This window comes from Phodopus roborovskii, unplaced genomic scaffold (assembly GCF_943737965.1).
Source record: "Phodopus roborovskii unplaced genomic scaffold, PHOROB, whole genome shotgun sequence".
Lineage (NCBI taxonomy): Eukaryota > Metazoa > Chordata > Mammalia > Rodentia > Cricetidae > Phodopus > Phodopus roborovskii.
In genome coordinates this window covers 4856308-4875176 of record NW_026126583.1, presented here as the reverse complement: position 1 = coordinate 4875176, position 18869 = coordinate 4856308, and the positions used below count along the sequence as shown (strand labels likewise).

Sequence of the window (18869 nt, the reverse complement as noted above, 5' to 3'; positions counted from 1 at the left end):
GTGGTATGGGGGCAGATTTAATAAAGCCATAGGTAAATTCTAACAAATGAGGGAAATCTGGAAGCTTAACAAGAACATATCTTGACATTACACAAAATGGAAACAACTGAAAACAGAAAGATTCAACTCTGTAATTTTATTTCCTACTGAATAAACAATCTAAAGAAGCATGGGAAAAAGTTAAACTAGGTTGTATGTTACTGGAGCTTCCTGTCCCACCAGGTCCCACAGATGCTATATTAATTATAAAACTGTTGGCTGATGACTAGGGCTTCTTAATGGCTAGCTCTCTCTTAAACTTTAATCTAAACTATTAATCTATGTATTCCCACAAGGCCTTATCTTAGCAGAGAATACCTGGTGCATCCTAGCCTCCCAGTCCCTCCATGGCACCTTCCACAGTCCCTCTCTGCCTACCTTTCCCAGAATTCTTCTCTCCTCGCCCAGCCTATCTTCCTGTCTCTATTGACCAAACAGTATTTTAATCATCAACCACTAAGAGAAACATATAAAGAAGGACATCCCCATCAGTTGTTGACACTAAGATTCTTGCTATACTATTATTTAAGGTTATTATTATTTACATGAAATATAATTAAAATAAAATATGCTAGTAGATGGGATATATACACATATGCATTATGTACACATGCCATATATAGAAAGACATCACAAACTGCAACTTCTCTTTGAGAAAAGACTAAGGTTGGAGCACTGGGGTGGGAGGGAAGCAACATTTTTATCATTGGCTCTCTAACTTGAAATGTGTGCATATATTATTTTTCTCCATAACATCTTAATTAACAAGTTTTAATAAAATCCTTTAAATGTTGAAATTTAACCATAGCTTTAGGCTGTCAGTGAATTTTCAGATATCAGTACAGCCACCAGACACAAGAAAGTGTGGGAAATTATATATTAAATTAAAAGTCAATTTGAGAGCACAGAGGCAATCAAGAATTAAAGGGGTAAGAGCCTAGAGAGCCGGGAACCAAAGATAACCGAAGTTTCTACAAATGTGACTCTTAAGACTGTGGAATATCCATTTACATTGTGTGAATATATGTCACTGTGATTAATTCAATAAAGAAGCTGGCTGGCCAACAGCTAAACAGAATAAGTTTTGGCAGGAGAGCCAAACCGAGAATGCTGGGAGAAAGAAGGGCGGTTTGAAGAGGCAAGAGCAGATGCAGAGAGAAGCAAGATGGTCATGCTGTACTAAGAGAAGATACCAAGTCACATGGCAAATCATAGATAGGAACTATGGATTAAATGTAAGAGTTGGCTAGTAACAAGCCTGAGCTATTGGCCCTAATTTATAACTAAGTCTCCCTATCGATTATTTGGGAACTGGTAGGCAGGAAAGAAACGTCCACCATCACAAGACATCTAACATTGTTATTTTGGGGACATGGCAAGAGGCTGAGAGTTTACTACCAAATCTGAGTGGGCCTTCAACAATCTTATGAGACTAGAGAGATAAAACTTAAAATTTGTGGCTACAAATGTAGCCTGGATATCTTTAATTATGGATTCTTTAAAATAGATCCAGAAAGACTTATTTTTTGAGATATATTTATTTGTACTTTATGGATATGGGAATATTGCCTATATGCATAGTGTCCACACAGGCCTGAAGAGGGTGTCAGATGCCCTGGAAGCAGAGTGACAGATGGCTCTGAGCTGCCTCTGGGAAATGAACCTAAGCCCTATGGAAAAGCAGCCAGTGCTTTTAATGACTGAACCATTTCTCTAGATCCAAGAAAGACTTAAACTATCCTAAAACAAAACATGCAGTACAGTTCCAGCAAAAGTGAACAACAGGAAATTTCATAAGAAACACTACATATTACACCACACGATATGACACAATATGGAGAACTCATGTTAAAACAATACAAACAAACAAACAAAAAAACAAGGGAGGGACATTTTTTTTGCAGGGGAGAAGTTGCTTATGAGGAGAAGTTGCTTATGAGAAGCTCATGAGCTAGGCCAGTGCTAAGATGCATATACAAAGTAAGAACCGATATTCAGGAGTCACCAGGAGGAAAGAACTAGATAAGAAACCAAACTCTCAAGTCAGGCTGCAGTGAGGCTGTACTGCAACAGCAGAAATAAACCAGAGGTCAGCAGCAGCTGGTCACAGCCTCCAGACAGCCACCAGTCTTTGTACCTCTTCTAAACATAAAACTACTCGAATGCAGGGCTTCTAAACCCAGACTCAACCAAAACAAGACAGTAAACCAAACTCACAAACGATATAGTGGCTGGGACTACAAAGAGGTATTCAGTGTGCAAAAATTCACCAAGCAATGGTTTTATTCTTATGATTTAGACAAATGTACCTCCCCTGAAAGGCTGCTGTGTTGAAGACTTGGTTCCAATATGTTTCTATCGAGAGTGCACTAACTTCATCAGTGGGATAAGCCATTTATAAATTTATAAATGAATAGGCAAATAGGAAGTGGAGCCTAGTTAGACAATGTAGGTCACTGGAGTTGTGCTTTTGAAAGATGTTTTATTCATTGTATCCTCAGCTCTTTAATCATGGTCAAATATTCTCTCTCTCTCTCTCTCTCTCTCTCTCTCTCTCTCTCTCTCTCTCTCTCTCTATCTATCTCTCTCTCTCTCACTCTTTTCTTCCTTTCCCTCTTCCCTATTCCTACACTTTGGAGGCCAAGGTGTGGACGACACGTAGGAACGTGAGATTCTTTTTCAACATAGAAAACAAGGAGCTAGAGAGATGACTTGGCGATTAGAAGCACTTGCTGTGGCAAAAAGGCTTTGAAAACTATTCACCTGTTGTTGGATTAATAGCTAGGACATATAAAGGATAAACAATCCAACCACTAAATGGGCATATGCACTGGCCAGCTCTAAAAAGAAGTAGAAAAGAAGAAAACATACATTTTAGCCATCAGAGAAATGCAATCCAAAGCACACTGAGTGGGCTGGAGAAATAGCTCACCAGATGCTCTTCCAGAGGGCTTGAGCTCAGTTCCCAGCACCCACATAGTCCAGCTCCCAACTGCCTGGAATTCCAGCACCACAGAATCCAACACCCTCTCCTGGTATCCTTAGGTACCTTCATACATACAGAAGATTCAAAATAAATCTTAAAAACAAAAACTACATAGAGAGTCCTACTTATTCTAGTCAGGATGGCTAGCAATATCAAAACATAAAGCAATAAATACTGGCCAGGATGCAGAAAATGAGGCGTGGAAACTTATACACAGTTGCTGGGAATAAAATTAGTAGATCCGCTTTAGAAATCAGCATGGAGATTTCTTAAAAAAAAAAAAAAAAGAAAGAAAGAAAAATAGAAGATCTACTAATCTACTATACCTCTCCCAGTTATTCATCTAAAGGAATCAAAGTATATAACTCAGACATGTATCCATTTTATCAAGAGGGTATTCACAATAGCCATGTTATAGGATCAGCCTAAGTGCCCATCAACAAATGATAGATTTTCATATAAAATGTGTTGCATATACAAAACAGTGTAAGTCAGTCATAAAGAATAATAAAATGGTGCCACTTGCAGAAAAATGGAGGAAACTTAATACATTTAAAAATATAAGTTAGACTCAGAAAGAAAATCATGATTCCTCTAATATGTAAAACAAGCCTTTTTTTTTTTTTTTTAAGGACCAGTGGGGTGGTTTAGCACATAATTCACTTGCAGCTAAGCCTGGCAACCTGAATTCTATGGTGATATATTGTTTATGACTTATTAAAGCCCCTGGAGATCAAAATAGCAAAGCAGCCATACTACTTAACTATAACTAGGTGGTGGTGGCATACAACTTTAATCCCAGGACTCAGGATTAAGAGGTAGTCCCATCTCTGTTAGTTCAAGGCTACACTGACTACACGAAATCGATCCAGTCCTAAAAGAAACAGCTTGCACAAAGGTGATCTTGGAAACCTGGGATCACAGGACTAAAGAGGTGGAGACAGGGATGGAGTGGCTGGGTGGAGAAAGGAATATAAGCAGGAGGAGACAGGAACTGAGAGCCTTCTGAGGATTATTGGTGACAGGATTGCCATTTTAGCTGGCTAGAAGTAAGATCTACTGGCTTGGCTTCTTTGCTTCTCTGATCTTCAGCTTGAAACTTGAGCCTCAATATCTTTCTCTGGGTCTTTTGTTTTTCTTGCTACAGAGTTCTAGCCCCAAACCCACAGGGAGGAAGGAAGGAACAGATTTGTATGGACTGTCCTCTGTTCGTTATACTTTCCCTGTGGAGCATACTCCCACACTCACACAAACAAACAAACAAATACTGAAGGAATAAAGGGCTGGAGAGATGATTCAGTGGTTATTGGCTCTTCCAGGGGACCTGAGTTTAATTCCCCACCACATTAAGTAGTTCACAAGTCCTTGTATAACTATAACTACAAGGGATCTGATACCATCTTCTGGACTCTGGGTACCTGCACTATAACATGTACACTCGAATACCACACTAAACTTTTTGTTTAAGTCTCAAGAAAAGAAGAAAATAAACGAAAGGAAAGAAAAGGGAAGGGAAGGGAATGGAGGGGAGGAGAGAGGAGGGGGAGGGGAGAGGAGGGGAGGGGACGGGAGGAGAGAGGAGAGGAGGGGAGAGAAGAGGAGAGGAGGGGAGGGGATGGGAGGAGAGAGGAGAGGAGGGGAGGGGATGGGAGGGGACGGGAGGAGAGAGGAGAGGAGAGGAGGGGAGGGGAAGGGAGGGGACGGGAGGAGAGAGGAGAGGAGGGGAGGGGATGGGAGGGGACGGGAGGAGAGAGGAGAGGAGAGGAGGGGAGGGGGGAAGGGAGGGGACGGGAGGAGAGAGGGAGAGGAGGGGAGGGGAAGGGAGGGGACGGGAGGAGAGAGGAGAGGAAAGGAGGGGAAGGGGAGAGGAGGGGGAGGGGAGAGGAGGGGAGGGAAAGGGAGGGGACGGGAGGAGAGAGGAGAGGAGGGGAGGGGAAGGGAGGGGACGGGAGGAGAGAGGAGAGGAGGGGGAGGGGAAGGGAGGGGACGGGAGGAGAGAGGAGAGGAGGGGAGGGGAAGGGAGGGGACGGGAGGAGAGAGGAGAGGAGGGGGGAGAGAAGAGGAGAGGAGGGGAGGGAGAGGGAGGGGAGGGGAAGGGAGGGGACGGGAGGAGAGAGGAGAGGAGGGGAGGGGAAGGGAGGGGACGGGAGGAGAGAGGAGAGGAGAGAAGAGAAGAGGAGAGGAGGGGAGGGGGATGGGAGGGGAGGGGAAGGGAGGGGACGGGAGGAGAGAGGAGAGGAGGGGAGGGGAAGGGAGGGGACAGGAGGAGAGAGGAGAGGAGAGGAGGGGAAGGGGAGAGGAGGGGAGGGGAGAGGAGGGGAGGGGAAGGGAGGGGACGGGAGGAGAGAGGAGAGGAGGGGAGGGGAAGGGAGGGGACGGGAGGAGAGAGGAGAGGAGGGGAGGGGAAGGGAGGGGACGGGAGGAGAGAGGAGAGGAGGGGAGAGAAGAGGAGGGGAGGGGAGAGGAGGGGAGGGGAGGGGAGAGGAGGGGGAGGGGAGGGGAAGGGAGGGGACGGGAGGAGAGAGGAGAGGAGGGGAGGGGAAGGGAGGGGACGGGAGGAGAGAGGAGAGGAGAGAAGAGGAGAGGAGGGGAGGGGAAGGGAGGGGAGGGGAGAGGCGAGGCAAGGCATGACAGTTAGAGGGGCTAGCTGAAGGCTACCGGTACTCAGGAGGTAGGGGCAGGATAGCAGGTGGAAGGCAGCCTGGGCTACAAAGTGAGACCCTGCATTAAACAATCAAAAAGAGAAGGAAGGGCTGGGAGCAAGTGGCAGGCCAGCTGGAACTGAAAGGGCAATGTAAGTCAATAGCAAGGGATGACAAATGCATGGTCATGTGTTTTACCCTAATGGGCTGAAACGCAGAAAGTCATCATTAAGGCATTATTAAAACAGACTCTAGAGCTAATAATAGACCAACCAGGTTATGACAGTGTGGAGCACTAATAAACCTCTCAGTGACACCTTCAGTGGCTCAGAAATGAAAGGTTATCCACTTCCCCTGGTGCATACCAAGAAGAAACCAACAAAATACAACTTTTCAGACAGTAAAGGAAAATTTACTGACTTCCTTTTTTTTTTTTTTTTTTTTTTCTTTTTGTGAAAACATCATTTTAAAAGTCTAGGCTAGCCTGATCTACACAGTAAGTTCTAAGACAGGGCTACAAAGTGAGACTCTGTCTCAAAGTCTAACAACAAAAGACTATATGATCAACACGTTATGCTTATAAGGAGAAAGACAGAAATGGACACTCTAAGTAGTCCATAATTTCTCCTTAAAGTCTCAGTATTCCTTATTATTTCATAGTTATTTGAACACTATAAAAGAAAGTAAAGTACATTTTAGTATTATCAACAATGCTGTCCATTCTTCAGTGTGAATTAGTATTTGAAGGGCAAGGAGTTTTTCATGTTTCTTGTTCAAAATTTTATTACAAAAATATTTCATTTGCAAATATCCATAAACCAATTTTTTATAACATCGGTTAATTCCTTTTTAGAATAACTCTCTAGATAGAGAGGGGGAAAATTTCAAGAAAATAAGAGCGAAAAAAAAGGCAAAAGTTGCCAGGCATTGATGGCTCACACCTTTAATCCCAGTACTCGGGAGGCAGAGGCAGGCAGATCTCTGAGTTGGAGGTCAGCCTGGTCTACAGAGCGAGTTCCAGGACAACCTCCAAAGCTATACAGAGAAACCCAGTCTCGAAACTCCCCCCACCCCAAAAAAAGGGCAAAAATTATTTATGGCCCAAGTTTCTTTTCTTAACATGACCAGTGGTATGAATCATGCCGTCCTCTATGACTATGTAAATGGGTCATTTCCCAAACACATTACGTAACTTAGGAAAGTTGGGCTTGTTTGTTTGTTTGTGTTTTGTTTTAATGGACTTCCAGAGAGAAAACAAAGATGGCGGTGGTTGTATCCCCTACAGAGCTCTGGTACGATGCATTTAAAAAGTGGACTCATGAAACTGTAGAGAAAGGTGTTGGAACAGAGCCTCACAATGGAGAGCGACAATGAGAATCTATGCCCTGTGCTGCTGAGTCTCAGCCAGCAGGCTGGAAGCACAAAGGTCATGCCCAACAATTATGGGACTGCCAGGGCCAAGTTCAGGGAGAATGTTGCATCCTGAAGTTCCTGCAGAAACAGATCAATACTGAATCAGGCTGGCCCTAGGCCCACCAGTCAGCTGCCAGCACGGAGCCTCTGCAGCTGTGGCCCATGCTGCTTGCCCTGCGTCGAGGTGGAGAGCAGAGGTCAGTGGTGCTCCCCACAGCCTACAAGCACAGCAGTAAAGCCTGGTGGTCGGCACCCAGGACAGGGTGGTGTACATCGACCTGGACCTCCCAAGGACGCATGCCATTACTGAACAGGGCAGGCCCTAAGCCCACCAACTGCAAGCTGCTTGCAATGCTGGGAGACTGGGTAGGGTGACTGTGTTGCCACCCGAAGGCTTGTAAGAGCAAAGGTCAAGCCTGGTGAGCCTCAGGGCAGCAGATTTGGAGGACAGGGAGGAGGGAGGCAGCCAGGAGCTTGCACAGAACCTGCCTCAGGTACCCTACCTACCCACAACATCAGCCCGACATCTGGGCGACAGCAAGGTATCCCAGATAAATCTTGGCAATGGTCCAGGATTTATGGTTCTTCAGGAAGCAGACCAAGCACTCATAAATACCTGCACATACAGCTGCAGGGCTAAAATATATACTGTGGGACACACTGCGGCTTCCAATGCCACTGCTATGAATGAATATGGTACGGAGAGGTGAGAAAGATGGAGGATGGAGCAATGGGAAGAGGAGGAGCTAGATGTGAGTGCAGTGATGACAGGCAAGAGAGAAGGCTGCCGTGGACACGGGAATACCGTTGCTGAGTAGGGTGGTGTGCAGCAGCTGAGAGCTTTCAAAGAGTCGGCTCCCAACACGCCGCCCAGCCACACGATTGCCCTAGTTCTGACCAACGGCAGGATATTTGAGATGACAATGGCTCATTTTCTGGATTGGACAGCCTTGAAAGACTTCTATGGTCTGCACTGTCCCAGGAGACCACACTGGTATTCATGGCCCACGGCCCCAGGCTGTGTTGAAGCCTGAGGTTCATGAGGTATCTGTGGTCCTACAGCAGTCAGGGGCCATGTGGACGTGAGTGGCCTGTGCAGACACCTGAGGCCATGTGGATGCCTGTAGTCTGTGCCGCTGCTGGGAGCCACATCTGGGTCTGTGATCCTACTGCAGAAGGGGCTGTGATGATGGCTATGGTCTGTGTTACCAACAAAGGTCAAGCGGACAGCAATGGTCTGTGCTGCCACCTGAAACCATGGTGATGTCTGAGGGGTATGCTGCCAAGGGAGGCCATGCTGATGTCCATGGTCCAAGATGCTGCCAAAGGCCATATCTCTGAGTTCAAGGACAGCCAGGGCAACACAGAGAAACCCTGTCTCAAAAAATCAAGAGGGGAAGAGGAAAAGAGGACAAAGAGGAGGAAAAAGGAGAAATGAGAAAGAAAAACAAGTCTGATTGGTGTTGCCCATACTGGAGCATGGTTAAATTCCCGGTGGCCAGATCCTCAACGAAAACTGAATCCTTCCTCACCTGCACCTCTGCCTCCCAAGTGCGGGGATAAAGGAGAGTGTGCCACCACTGCCCTGACTGCCAACTCCTCCTCCTCCTTTGTAGGGGAGGTCAGAAGGGTAGGGGAACAGGCCTGGGAGGACTGGGAAGATTGGGGTTCATGATACGAAGTTTCCAAATAATAAAAAATGTTTCTTAAAAACTGGACTTCAGTTTTAATGAGGAAAGAGGGTAACTTGTAAATGATTAGTAAATCACACTGGTGATGCAAAGAAAGGCTCCACACAAAACCCGTGTATGAATGTGATCTGAGGGAGGGTTTCTGTGTGTGGGTACAAAGGAGCACTAATACAAAAAGGGAGCAATCTCACCGTGTTAGGGGATACGCACTCAATTTTTTAAATAAAGATTGCATTTTTACAATGTGTTCACAATAAATTTCAAGAGGGGAAAAAGACATGTTAGATGCTTATTCCTCTGGGGCAGGTGGCAGCTCCCTTCAGCTCCCCTGTCACCCACAGCCTCTTATGAGAGCCCTAAGTCTTCCTATTTCATGGCACCGTTTTCCTTTCATTTCTTTCAGATAGGGTTACCCTGTGTATGCCACAGACTGACCTTGGAATAGTACAAAGTGTCCTGCTCAGCCTCAGTGCTGATCACAGACCCACACAGGCATACCCAGAAAAATGGAAATACTTTGGAAATACAAAGCGTCTTACCTCCTTTGAGGGCATGCATGGACCCTTTCAAATTTCTCTTAATCATGTAGCGCCACCTGCTGGTCATGATTGGCATATAACTAGCATCCACAAGACCCAATTTTAGCCTTTGTTCTATTTGTCAAAAGAAATGTTTCATAATTTTTATTCTTTCTTTTCCCCAGTGGTACTTGAAACTAAACAGGAAACCACTTATTTAGGATAAAACAGGGTATGCAATTACAGTAGTAACTGAACTCTTAAAAAAAATCTAAAATATACAAAGGACCTCAGCAATCTTATTTTTTGTTTTGAATCTTCTGCTATTCCATTACCCCAGGAATATTTCACTGTTCATCAATTCTTCACAGCTATTCTAAACAAAAATTATAAGATGACAAATTAGTGATGCTGTGAAATCTACTATGAAAATAACCAATCTAAAGATTATGAAATGTTCAGGTGTCAATACTGAAGAAATGAGTTTGCATCCAGCAAGAGCACACTGGAGAACAATGTATTTCTCAGGGCAAAAAGGAATGAGAAGGAAAGACACCCTCCCATAATGGTTTGGACAAGTGCCCTGTCATTTTCCTACAAGGATGTGTCACCACAACCTTTCCTTCATCGATTGTAGTTAGAAGCCAACATTTGGTTTATTCAGCTTACAATGCTGACATTCTAAGCATACATGAAAGTGATTAAAAAGAAGCAGACCATATGGATGTAGAACATTTATTTGACTAAACAAAAATAGAACTGTCTATTACACGTGGATACTAGTGATAAAAGTTCTTTTGGATATGCTGAACACTAAATGCCAGGCTAACAAATATAGTCACTGCTCTAAAATATAACCTTTTCAAAATACCTTTTAATATATAAAAGTAAAGATTCTTTTAAAATATAATTTGTTTTATGTCATGTACAAGTTCCCAAATATTAGAAATAAATTTCAGTTTAGTATTATACCTGGTTTTTGTGTCTTTATTAAACTAATAAACTCTCACTACAATGATGGATAATATCCTCATAATACTACTAGAAAGGCATGTATATTTTGGTTTTCCTGTATAGTCAAAGTATTATGGCATACCACTGAGATTAATTATATAATGTACCACAGGTATACACTTAATTTTTTCACTCAATTTACAAACTCACATGTAAGTACATACATGCTCATTATTCTCTATACACTGCCAAAAACTGACTCAATTACTTACCTGAAAATATACTGTCAAAAGTAACCCTGCTGGACACAGAGTTTGGGCACATGTACTTTAAGCACATATTACAAAGCCACACCACAACATACAGGGTTGCTGTGGAGCCACTTTGTCTGGTTTCAAGTTAGGATTGGAATTAGAAATCTGAGAAAATGTGCCATGACTTCTGGAAATAACAGGAACTGCTTCACAAAGTTAGGGAATAATATGAGGTGGTTACACACTCTCTTTTATGAATTTTTGGCCATGATTTTCCATTTTGTTAAGGTAGTGTTTTTCTCCTATTGCTGTACAAAATGTTGTGTTATGGCGGGTGGGGAGGCAGAAGTCAATCTCAGGGTGCCGTCCACTCTCACTGGAAGAACTCTGAAAGACGTCTGGCCAGCAAGCCCCAGGGATCTGCCTGTCTCTGACTCCACAGTGGTAAAAGTGCAAACGCACACCACCACAGCTGGCCTTATTTCCTCTTTTTTTGGTTTTTTTGTTTGTTTGTTTGTTTTTTTTGGTGGGGATGTTTGTTTGTTTGTTTTAACACAGGGTCTGGGAATTGAACTCAGATCCTCAGACTTAAACAGTAAGCACTCTTTTGTATTTGCTATTTCCCTAACCTGATGTACAAAGTTCTCCACATAGCATAAATTGTAATAATGCCCGTCACATAGTCTGTAAGTATTTTCTCCAAATCTGAAAATGACCTCATCTTTACGATCTACTTTATTGAACACAACATTTAATTCTCATATTCAAGTTGTCCTTCCTTAATGATATATATTTTGTTTTGTCTATGGGAGTCATACTTTTGCTTTTTAAAAAGCATTTTATTTCATTTTCAATCAATGTGGAATGAAATTTGTGAGTGGCACAAGCAGAATCTGGCCATATTTTTTCTAGTGCAAAAGTAATGTGCTGTACGTAAGCCTTCTTCCCTAATCTTAAATGTCATCTGTCATCAAAACCAATTATGGAACAGTATCAACACTTTAAGTGTTACCAAGTCAGTGTTTGTAATTGCATGCTCTACTTACACGAACAATGCTTTATATGTGTCTGTGGAATGCATCTGCTGTCTAGTAAATAAAGTGTCTTTATCTGGCTCTTCCTTAGTATTAGTATAAGCTATTCTGGAAAACTCTCTATATAAAGTTTGAGAAACAACTTTAACCACATGGAAAATTATTATTCTGTAGTTAGTAAATTTTAGGAGAGTGTTAGTATTTGATATTTAACAATATTAGTTGATAATTATTTATATTTTATTATGACCTACAATAAATTTTGTAGCTTTTTTCTACAATTGCCTCTTTCCATTATATTCTGTTTTACTTTTACTCTGAATGGCATCCTTTCTCCTGCTGCATATTCTATTTGGTTAGTATCAGAGATTACAAATTCAAATTTCTTTTTTTTTTAAGATGACAGCCTCAACATCCTGCTGCTCAGACAGTTTCAAACTCATGACCTTGAGCAATATATGCATGTAATTTTTTAAAATCAAGAAAACAAAATAAAATACCACTTGATGACTGTAGGTGCTTTTTGTTTTGGTTTTGTTTGTTTGTTTTTTGTCTTGTGCATTTTTGTTTGTTTTGAATTTTGGGGGTGTCATGGTTTGAATAGGTATGGTCCCCACAGACTCCTGTATTTAAATGTTTGGCCTATACGGATTGGCACTATTAGAAGGTGTGGCCTTGTTGAAGGAAGTGTGTCACTGTGAGGGAGGGCTTTGAGGCCTTCTATGTTCAAGCTACGCCTGTGTGGCACACAATTGCTTCTGCTACCTGTGGGTCAAGAAACAGACGTCTCAGCTCCTTCTCCAGCACCGTGCCAGCCTACACAGCACCATGACAATAATGGACTAAACCTCCGAAACTGTAAGCCATTCCTAATTAAATGTTTTCCTTTAAGAGTTGCCATGGTCACAGCAATAAAAACTCTTAAGACTGGGCTGGGGGAGGGAGTTGCTGGTTTGCTGTTGTTTGTTTAAGAGAGAGAGAAAAGAACATGAAGTTGTGTGGGTCAGGAGGTAGGGAGAATCACAGAGATGTAGGGGAAAGGCAGAATATGATCAAAACATACTGTACAAAAATATTTCTTCATGTGGAACAAACAGAACTGCATAATGATAATGAAAAAATAACCTTCTGTTTCTCAGTTCACCGATCCACAGGGACAAAACGTCTTAATCTGTTTGCTTCAAGCTATTCCAATAGCTCTCTCCATGTGCATTCTTAATACTAAGTCACGATTCATCAGCCAGCACATTCTCTGTTGACCACTGCTGCCTCTAGGCCTCCTCATTCCTCAGCCCGGTAACCTCACTGCCTATTCTTTGTTATACAGCACGGTTCTGCCATCATCTACTACCTAAACCTCTGTCTTAGTCACTCAGTAGACAGAATGTTCTATGTAATAGTTTATGAGGTCAATATGACCACCACATTTTATGTGTCCTTTCCCCTCTGCCTTCCAGCTGTTAACTATACCAGCATATTGTCAAGGCTGGTGACATTTATATAACTACTCTGTAACTCTAATTCTTCCCTGTTTTGCCTAAGGATTGATACTAAAAGCTGAAAGCCGGTATTCACACGGTCTGACTATCATTTAAGTGCTGTTCATTGACTAGCAAAGTTCACTGGCTAGATTTTTCTCATCTATTCCATCAAGATTTGATCCATGGAACAATGTGGAATCACTTTTCTCACATTCCCAGCAACTGTTTAAAATCATGCCACACCCATGGCGTTGCTTTGTCAAGTGGAGGAGGACAGACGAAGACTGAGTTTTCCTGGACACCATCCTACTGTTAATCTATCCAGCTTTCCCTCCATCTACTGCTTATATTCATCTCCTTCACTATAGCTCTACTCACTCACTATCTAATTTGGAGGAATTGCCTCTTGGTCAATTTATCTTTAAAAGTTCTTTTCTTCCTTTAAGAAATATTTAGTGCGCGCACGTGTGTGTGTGTATGTGTGTGTGTGTGTGTGTGTGTGTGTGTGTGTGCGTGCATAAGTTTATGTGCACCATATGTGTGCAAGTGTCCATGGTAACCGGAAAAGTCTATTCGATGTCCTGAACCTGGAGTTACAGGCAGCTTCCAGCTGTGTGTGTGCTGGGGACATGATGCAGGCCTTCTGCAGGAGCTGAACCATCTCTCCAGCCCATCCTTCCTTCTTTTAATATTGTCCTATTTTTTTTCTTTTTGCAAAATGAGCATTAGTTTTATGAATGTTAATGGTTTCTTAGACATTTCTGAGGAGTTTTAAGACATTGAGGTTCTATTCTTTCAATTATGTATCTTAAAGAGTCAGTTTACATTTTATCATCTTTGGTTTTTCTGGTGACACTAAAACTTCAAGTTAAAGAAGTTTTAGCCAAACAGGTTTGGAGATGACTCTCGTCACTTTGCTCCAAGCAGATGAGCCACTGGTTGGAACAAGCCCCCACATGACATCAAACAATATCTCTAAATATAGATAACAGCATTCAGTCAGAAATTGAACATCAAAGTAAAAACTTAGCATTAGACACTAAGCCAAGTGGAAGAAGGCAAAAGTACACTCATGCCTTTCAAGACTCTATCCTTGACCAGCCTTTCTAGAGAGGTAGGTCCACACTTCAGAATCCCCTGCCTAGGGATTGGCACCACGCACAGTGAGTGGATATACCTCAAGTTAATAATCAAGTTAATACCACACCTAAATGTCCACTGGCCAACCAGATCCAGCTAGGCCCTCATTAAGAGTCTCTTCCCAACTAATTCTAGATTGTGTCAAGATAGTAACTAAAAATAACACATACAGTGTTCAGTCAATAAGTCTTTCTTTAAAGGAGATAAGTACTATATACAAACACATATACACATACAGGCTGCTGTACATATTCACAGCCACTGCTATATTTGTGTCATCAGGGGCTCAGTCTAAGCAGCTGCTCACTAACCTGGACTGGAACAACAGTGACCAGCCTAACTTGCAGACCTGCTAGTCTAAAAATACTCATTGTTGAAAGCGTATTTCCTTAAAAACTAAAGTGAAAAATTGAACTTCAAGTTCCATATTTATATACATGAACACACACACACACACATACATACACAAAACAAGCATACTATCACATTTAAACCTTTCTGGTTTATCAAGACCATATCTGTATTAAATAACTTGCCAAAAGTAATTGCAGTGAGGTAATTTGAATGAAATTCCTAAAACTCCTATAACTTCAGTGTGTGTGTGTGTGTGTGTGTGTGTGTGTGTGTGTGTGTGTGTGTGTGTGTATTATATATATCAGAAGGAGAATACTTCTGAATATGGACCTCCAAGAGGCTGAGAAAACCTGCTAAGCCCATACACACAGTCAGTTATAAAGAACAAGGCGGAGGATTCAGATCTGCCTTTTCTTCATCCTGGAAAAACACTTCTTCTCTGAGATCTAGAACAAAATCTAGTGCCCATCAAAGTGGCTCTCATATTTGCCCACTGGTGGAGGCCAATGTTTCTCCAAATACCACACCGACCTTTCCCTGTCACTCTGTACACTCTCCCCAGAGCCTTCATATAGTGAACAGTTTCCATTGAAGGGACCAGACCCTCACCCAGCCGCCTTCTTTGGCAGCAATATGTGCTGAACTTCGAGTCTTTCCCAACCTTGCCCCAGTCACTAGGAAACCAGATACCCACCATGTGGCAAGGAACCAATCAGAAGCTAGCTGATGGCTCTGATGTGCTTTATGGTAACAGTGGCATACAGAGCATAGCAACTGCCCTGGGAGGGCCTATGGGTCATAGCAACCAGGTGACCAATCAACACAGGACAGGTGGCCCAAGCCCCGAAGTTACCAACCCAGAGACCCCATTAAACCCCTTGCCCCGCCCACATTCCCTCCAGGCCCTTCTTGCTCCACCTGCCAAGTTAATACAGTTAACTCATTAATTTGTTAAGACTCTTTGCTTTTGTATCAGATAGGGTCTCTTGGTGATTTGGGGGGTTCGACACTATCACCATCTTCACAGTGATGGCTCCAAAATTTTCAATACTCACCCAGATCTGATATCTAAGGACCCATGTCTAACTAAGGAGCTAACATTGTCACATGTAAGGTGAACTAACTAGGTTATCCTTCTATGAATATAGTGCCCACATCCTCCAGCTTTTCAGAAGTACACAACATTTGCCTCATTAGCAAAAGTAACACAAGAAGTCTTCAGTTTGGCATCTATTTTACTATACACAAAAATGACAGTGTTTACATATAATCTATCTTATTGGCATCAAACTCAAGAAAAGTTTTTTCCTTCAACTTATTAAAAAATATTTAGGACTTACTTAAATGGTGTAAACAAAAATGGTAAAGTAACTTCTTTTTTCTGAGTCATCTTCACCTAGGAAGCAAGCATAAAAATATATTATAAATGAGAAAAAATAATGAATTTCATTCTGAAATATAAATATCAATTAAAATGATTCTTCAGGGAAGATTAACTTCCTTGGAAGTAAATCAGATTTTGTGTTATTATGTTGTATTGTTTCATAAATAAAAAAATTAAATAATACTTTACTATCTCAAAGCTGAGAACTAAATACAACAATATTGCAAAAATAGCGTACTGTAATGTAATTACAATAATTCTTCCTTAACTCTGAAAATGACAGAAGGCAAAGTTGTATCAGAGAATCATCTCTGTAATGCTGAGCTCTCCAGTCTACTTCTTTTGGGCATATTCCAATAAATGAGCACTTGACTTGTAGTCTTAGTAAGTATTTATGCCAATCTTAATGTTGACACTCCTCAAAGGCAATTCTTCACCCTCTAACTGACCCACAAAACCTGTACTTCAGAAACAAAAAATGTAAGTTTCAAGCCCAGGACAATGGCTGAGGTGCCTATCTAAGCTATCCTAGTAGACCTGACCTCCAGGTTCTCCAGCCTTCCTCAGTCCATACAGGGTATGGGTGGCATAGCCAGCCCTCTACCCTTAACTCTCCAGCCTGGGGGGGCTGGGCTGCACTTCCCCAGAGGCTCTTCCCTATATACTCCAGTCATTTTGGTTACCTGCTCCTTTTGTACCTTTGCCCTCTTGGCTGCTGCAACCCGTTCCCCTGCCCAACCTCTTCCTTCCCTCACATGTCTCAGGGTCATGTCCACTTTGGACTCTCCCAGATGTCCCTGCCTCTGACTATGCTCTCCATGTATCTATAATAAACCTCCTCCAGCATACCTAGGGACTGCCGTGACCTTTCCTTTCCTTTTTACTTCTTTTTTTCATTCGTTTATGACACTAGGCAAATACTCAAAACCCAAGACACTACGTTATAGAAAATTATTCATTAAAATATAAAATCAAATATTTGACTTAACGCATTTAAAATTTACAGTATAGTTCATTGTTTTTCACCTTGAACTGCTCGAGAATCTGTACTGCATTGGTAAGCATGCTCTCTGCTTTGAAGAGACCAGTGTTGTTAAGATAATCCACAGGAAGTATTCCCTAAAACATAGAACATAACAAGTACTGATAAAGACTGTGGTGCTCTGCTTGTAAAACAAGCACAACCTGTAAACCTAGCACTTGGGGGCCAAGGTGTGGATCGCACGTTCCTGGCCAGCTAGAGTGAGCTAGAGTGAGATTCTGTTTCAACAGAGAAAACAAGGAGATAGAGAGATGACTTAGCAATCAAGAGCGCGTGCTGTGGGGATAGACAGATGGCACAGTGGGCCAGTGGTTATAGCCCTGACCGCTCTTCCAGAGGACCTGAGAGTTCAAATCCCAGGCCCCACATGGTGATTTGTGATCACTTTCAATTCCAGTTCCAGCAGCTATGACACCCTCTAGTATTTTCTGAGAGCACCAGGCCTTCATGTTCTACACAAACACACATGTGAGTACTGACCCACACATTTGTAACATTAAAAAAAAAAGAGTGGTTAAGAAGGTAAGGGCACTTGCTACTCTTCCAGAGGACAAAGACTCGGTGTCCAGCACACGCACTGAGTAGCTTACATGTTCACATAGGTGAACACATGGCTAGCACACACATACACCTAAAATTTAAAAAAAATGCATAGAAAAATAGATTACTGGATTAAATTACAAAAATTTTAAAACTGTAACTGAAAAAAAATGATAATTTTTTCACAAAGCAAAAATTATGAGACTGATTAAAGTCAATTAAAATCTAACACTGGCTGATGACTGCTATGATTTGTACTCTACATGTTCCCTAAGGGCACATGAGTAAAGACTTAATCCCCGGCCTGGTGCTACTGGAAGTTAACAGGACAGTGACGAGGTTAAGACCTACTGAGAAGTGACAGAAACTTTGGGCTATCATCTGGTCACCAGAGACACACAGCTTTATAAGACTATGGTGGCTTGGCCTTTTTGTGTCTTTGTCACAAGGCAAGCAGTTTTGGTTTTGGTCTGCCACATACTCCTGCACAATGTATCACCACAGACTGAAACCTTTAATGTTGTGAGCCAAAAATAAACTGTATTAAGTTGATTATCTAGGAAATTTGTTATAGCAATGGGAAGCAGTCTGTCTAATATAATACGTTGGACATATTGCTATATGCTACACACAAAAAAATAACCACTGTAATGGCCACGTTATAATACTTTTTGGAAAAACAAAAGGATGCAAATACAACACATATATAAAACACATGAGGATAGTCTATTCAATTTAAAGCAAAATTACCTTACACATACACACACAGGTATACTTATGGCAGTCAAGCCCGTATTTTTTAAAGTTCTGACTTATATTCCATCTTTAACATAAATTTGACTTTGAAAATCAAGTCAGTATGACTGCTTGTAAGGAGAATTTTTTTAGTTTATGTTTTGGTTTTCACCATTTGAGCAGATTCTTTACAGCATTACTACTTCCTGCTGGGGGTCTCCCCACTGGATGTAATATGGTAAAAGAGTAATCAGAGGCCCTGTCCTCCTCTGTGGACAAGCCAAACAACTTATATATATTTATTTGGTTCTTTAGAGTTAGAAAACAGCAACTATGAGATGATCTTAGTCTACCCGAGAGCTGGTGCCTTGAGCAGCACAGCCATGGTTCCTGGTGATATCAAATATGAGCTATGTAATCCAGCAAGCCATTAATATATTCCTAATAATTTCCCCTCTAAAGGGACTCAGTTTCTGTTGCTTATAATCAAAAAGTTATTTACATATGTCACTTGTTACTAGAAAACATCGTGTATCTTTTAAAAAAATAAAACATTTAAAGGAAAACTTTCTCCCATGTTATAATGCTCAATTATGAGGTATTGTATATCTATTTAGATATAGATAAGCAAGAAAGAATACAATTTTAGATATAAAGATTAT

The 18869-nt window shown here is 41.8% G+C and overlaps 1 protein-coding gene across 1 annotated transcript in view; it reads right to left on the bottom strand.

Moving 5' to 3' along the window:
- Nucleotides 1-18869, bottom strand: part of Pign (phosphatidylinositol glycan anchor biosynthesis class N) — a 101245-nt gene that overhangs the window by 68585 nt on the left and 13791 nt on the right. Inside the window, exons 11-12 of the mRNA XM_051203903.1 lie at nucleotides 16917-17009; nucleotides 15847-15902 (exon numbers count right to left, since the gene is read on the bottom strand). Of these exons, the coding sequence (XP_051059860.1) occupies nucleotides 15847-15902; nucleotides 16917-17009 (149 nt within the window). The remainder of the gene's footprint in view (nucleotides 1-15846; nucleotides 15903-16916; nucleotides 17010-18869) is intronic.